The following is a 4,616-nucleotide window of genomic DNA, read 5'->3' as shown; positions in this document are numbered from 1 at the left end:
AAATTCACGTCATGGGAGGGGCTTCTGCGACTCCGCTCGCTTCCTGTAATCACTTCACTACTAGAGCAAGCTCCTGATTGGTTAACGAGGCAAGTTTTTCCCCCAAAGTTAAAATTTGAGGCGGAATCGCGTCTAGTGCGCGCCTCAAACGCCTTATTCGGGCCGCAAGACCTCCAGACGCGCGTCAACGCGTCTTTACATTGGCTTAACATTTAAATCACTCGCGCTTGACGCCTCTACTGCGACTGGTCTGAACGCAGCATAAGACTAATAATGAAAAAGCAAAAATATTCAAACCAACAAAAGTTATACTGTACATAATAACATAAGTATATGTGTTTTAAAGGTTAAACAATCTCATCCTCAAGACATAAGCTCCATGTCTTCAAATCAAATGGGGACCATCCTGACTTTCGTGGAGCCAGTGGTGGTCATCAATAAACTGGGGACATCTTTTTTCGAGCTGGCCTTTACACAGACCATATACAACCACTCGCTGAAGACAACAGATGGAGACAGCGATCGTGCACAGACGTTATCCTCTCGCTTCCTTCTTATTCAAAGCCTAGTGTCCTCTGTGGCTGCCATGCTGTCCATCATACCCCTGAGCCGTATCGCTGACCGTCACGGGCCTAAATTCTTCCTGGTCGCCTCTCAGATCGGATCTGTTTTGGGCATGTTTATGCTTCTCATCTTCATGTACAGCGAGGTTCCTCTGGAGTTTCTGTATTTGGGTTCATTGCTGCACGGTCTGAGTGGAGGTGGGCCGATGTTCTGGGCCGGGGTGGCTGCGCTGGCGGCCTTGAGTTCGGAGCAGGGCAAACGCACTCTTAAACTGAACATCGTGGACTTTTGTTTTGGAGTTGCAGGGGTTGTGGGAGGTCTCATGTCTGGGTATCTGTATCAGATAGGACCTTCGGTTCTCCTCTCTATAGCGATTCTGCTCAGTGTGGTGGCAGTGCTTTACTCCGTGTTTCTCCTCTCTGATGTGAGATCTTCTGAGTCCGAGAGTGAGCCGTTGTTGTCTCAGTCTGAGAGCGTGAACCGGATGGACAAAATCTCTGTAGGTATGCTGATGGTGGCCATGATGGTCTTTATGGTAGGCATGATCGGAGCGGAGAATGTACTCCAGCTGTATGTGCTGAAGCCTCCTCTCAGCTGGGATTCGGTGTGGGCAGGGTATGGTCGTGCTGCCACCAGTGCCATGTACCTCAGCAGCTTCCTAGGGGTCCTGGTTCTGTATAATGTGTTAGGGGACACAGCGCTCACTCTTTTGGGTATTGTGTCCAATTGTACTGGGATGGCTATCATGGCATTTGCCACTGATAGTTGGGTCTACTTCCTGGGTAAGTCCATTTGAAGGTATAAAATATATCAAAATAATGTATTTACTTTTAAGAATTAGGAATATGAAAAATATATATTTACACATATGTATAAGATATTTTTAAATGTCATGCATTAAATGTCCCAACCACCAGGTGTCACTGAAACGGTGTACTGATAAATCACACTTGTCTCTGTGACAGCACTCTCTAAACAGCATACAAAAGCCAGGGAGATGGTCAAAAAACCTGCACTCTTGTTTCAACCCATGGTTGGGTATGGACAAACCCAACAGTTGGTTTAAATAAAAAAAAATTCACATCTGAACCAACTATTGGTTGAAACAACCCATCATAAGGCGTTTTAAAGGTGCACTGTGTAACTTTTAGAAGGACATCTTGACAGAAATGCAATATAATATACATAACTATATTTTCAGTGGTGTATAAAGACCTTACACAATCAACTGTATTGTTTATATTAGCTTAGAATGAGCCGTTTTTATCTACAAACAACGCGGGTCCCTTTACATGGAAGTCGCCATCATGTTTCTACAGTAGCCCTAAATGGACAAACTATTCTACAAAGTGCGTTTTGTTACTATATTGTCTCAGATGATGACATGTTTGTCCTGTGGCAGCTATCGTAGCTTCAATATGGGCTCTATCTTAGACCCGGCGCAATGCAGCGCAATGCGCGACGCAAGTGTCTTTCGCTAGTTTCCACCCTAATTTTCACGTTTAGCGCTGCGTTGTTTAAATAGCAAATGCATTTGCGCCCCCTTTTGCGCCCATGGGCGTTCTGGTCTGAAACGAGGCGTGTTCAGGCGCATTGTTGGCGCGTTGCTATTTTGAGGCAACTAAAATAGACTACGCCATTGACCAACAAAAACCTGGTCTAAAGTCAATGGCGCAAAATGTTTTAGGTTATTTAAAGAGCGCATGCGCCTATAAAAGGGAGGACAACGCGGGTTTGCTTATCACAAAGTACATGAATGCGCAGCAGCACAAAAATGCTTTTAAATATGAAAGATTAAAGGATTGAATGTAAAAGATTATTATTGAGTCTCTTGGACATAAATGAGGACTAATTATGAGACGTTAGAAGGCGCAAAGAGCGGCTTCACCTGCAGCCTGGTAAGTAAATAAATGCTTTGCTTTGAACAAATGCGTGTTTTTAAATGTTTTTTTTTAATGCTACCTCACGGATTTATTGTATATGATGACTCTGTACCTGCGGATATGGTGAGATGAGAAACAATTTTAAGTAATGCTTAAAAAACTCTTTGCTAAAAAAAACGCTGTCCAAAGTGCTGAAACGTGCGGAGAGCCGTTTGTAAATTCTTTATCTCCTGTTTGTTACAAATAAAGTATTTTTAGAGTAAAAACCTTTTCTTATATACTTCTAAATTATTTTTTGATGATATTGGATAGCCATACATTTAAAGCAATTACAAGCCTGCTTTTTACTTCCATGACTAAAAGAAAACGGGCTTTAAAGGTTTTAATAAAAAAAGAACAATTTCAATACAAGTGAAAAACAACACAATTATTTAACATTAATCTTAAACTGGGGATCTTCTTCCTCCGCTTAGTTTTTCAGTTAAGTTCGTCATCTAAATAGGGATTAGACATAGCGCCAGCGCAACTTGCTTTTAAAGGGGATGAGAGCTGAGACTCTCATTGGTTTACTGCACGTTACGCCCAAAATACTCCCATTACAATAGGACCTACCCTTTTCGACCATGCGCTCGGCGCACAAACCATTTTTCCCGTCGTTAAATTAGCAAAAGTGGATTCGGACACGCCCATTTAGACGTTGCGCTGTGCGCTTTAGACAATGCGCTTAGATCGTTAAAATAGGGCCCAATATGTGTTTCGAAAAGGAGGGGTGAGCAAAAGTCCCACATTGCACCTTTATACTCAACATTTGGGTTTGTCCATATTTTACCCAACAATGCAACAACCCAGCTTTTTTTTTTTTTTAGAAAAAAGGCTTTTTTAGCTTTGAGAAGTTGCCTTTGAGAAAGGCGCTTTATAAAATAAAGTTTATTATTATTATTATTATTTGAGTGTAGCCAAATTTTCACTGTTTGTCAATCACTTTGGGATTGCTGATGTTATTGAAAGGCAGGGCGTGTGGTTGAATGAAAGGCAAGGGGGTCTAATTCAGTGAGTCAGTAAAATGACTGAAAATGCTATAGCATCTTTAATGTTTCAAGAAAACCTGACTTTAAAACTTTCTAACACATTTTGAAGTTTTTAGTGTTTCTGGCATGTTTGGGCATTTAGATGTGTTGTTTCAAACAGCCAGAGGAATCATGATGTTAGCCTGTGTTCCCATGCCAACACTGCGAGCAATGCTGTCCAAGAATCTGCATCCCCAGCAATACGGTAATATCACATTTACACCGAAAAACGAACTAAATAAAAGCAGAAAAACATATTTCACATGCACTATATGTACTTATAGTTTACATTCACAAAGCTGACTTTAGTTGGTGAAGCTGGTTGACCAAATTATCCAAAGAACCCTTTTAGCACCTTTATTTTAAGTGTGTAGGGAAAAGTGTTGGTCTTTTGATGTTTTCCTTACTAAACAAGAGTCTGTGTTACAGGCCGAGTCTTCGGGCTGCTCCAGCTGGTTCTGGCTGTGACTGAACTTCTGTCTAATGTCTTTTTCACCTCCATCTACCCGCTGACTCTCGGCTGGTTTGCTGGATTGTGCTTCCTTCTCTCCGGTGGCATTAGTTACATGAGTGCCGCCCCAATCCTGTGAGTATTGCAGTAGCAAAATGCCTTTCAATACATCCATTGGACTAATGATATTAAATGTACATACTATATACAGTGCAAATGTATGGAACTGCTGAGACATTACACAGTTACAGCTGCTTTCCTCTGCTTTTTTACAGTTATTTATATGGCAGGAACCCAAGACATGAAGCCATTTAAGAGAATGAACATTGTTATGAGGACATCTACTGTATATTGACATTATCTATGATTTCCTAAATGTTCCACTGACTTTTACTATCTAGTGCATGAAATAAGATTTAACTGCAAAAACTCAATGTACAGTAATGCCAAAAAATTGGAGATTGTTGTGGATGTGTTACTATTGGTTAAGGTTCTGGGTTCGATTCACAGTGAACACACAAACTGCTATAAAAGATTTAACAAGTCATGGCTTAGTGGTTAGAGAGTCAGGCTTGCAACCTGAAGGTGCTGGTTTAATTCTCACAACCAGCAAGTTGCGCCTGAGGCCCTTAAAGGTGTAGCGGAGGATTT

At 41.3% G+C, this 4,616-nt stretch overlaps 1 protein-coding gene across 1 annotated transcript; it reads left to right on the top strand.

The window, feature by feature from the left end:
* Positions 1–394: 394 nt before the first annotated feature.
* On the top strand, positions 395–4,309 carry LOC129428148 (solute carrier family 46 member 2). The gene is made up of 4 exons (XM_055185065.2): positions 395–1,346; positions 3,636–3,719; positions 3,944–4,100; positions 4,241–4,309. Exons 1-4 carry the CDS (start codon positions 395–397, stop codon positions 4,278–4,280), a joined length of 1,233 nt encoding a protein of 410 aa, XP_055041040.2. The 3' UTR covers positions 4,281–4,309.
* The last annotated feature ends 307 nt before the right edge of the window (positions 4,310–4,616 follow it).

This window comes from Misgurnus anguillicaudatus, chromosome 14 (assembly GCF_027580225.2).
Source record: "Misgurnus anguillicaudatus chromosome 14, ASM2758022v2, whole genome shotgun sequence".
Classification (NCBI taxonomy): Eukaryota; Metazoa; Chordata; class Actinopteri; order Cypriniformes; family Cobitidae; genus Misgurnus; species Misgurnus anguillicaudatus.
This window is presented reverse-complemented; position numbering and strand designations above follow the sequence as displayed.

Coding starts and splice junctions, on each gene's coding strand:
- LOC129428148 (XM_055185065.2), top strand. CDS start 395: ATGGGGACCATCCTGACTTTCGTGGAGCCAGTGGTGGTCATCAATAAA. Junction 3,720..3,943: donor TCTGCATCCCCAGCAATACG/GTAATATCACAT, acceptor TCTGTGTTACAG/GCCGAGTCTTCGGGCTGCTC. Junction 4,101..4,240: donor ATGAGTGCCGCCCCAATCCT/GTGAGTATTGCA, acceptor GCTTTTTTACAG/TTATTTATATGGCAGGAACC.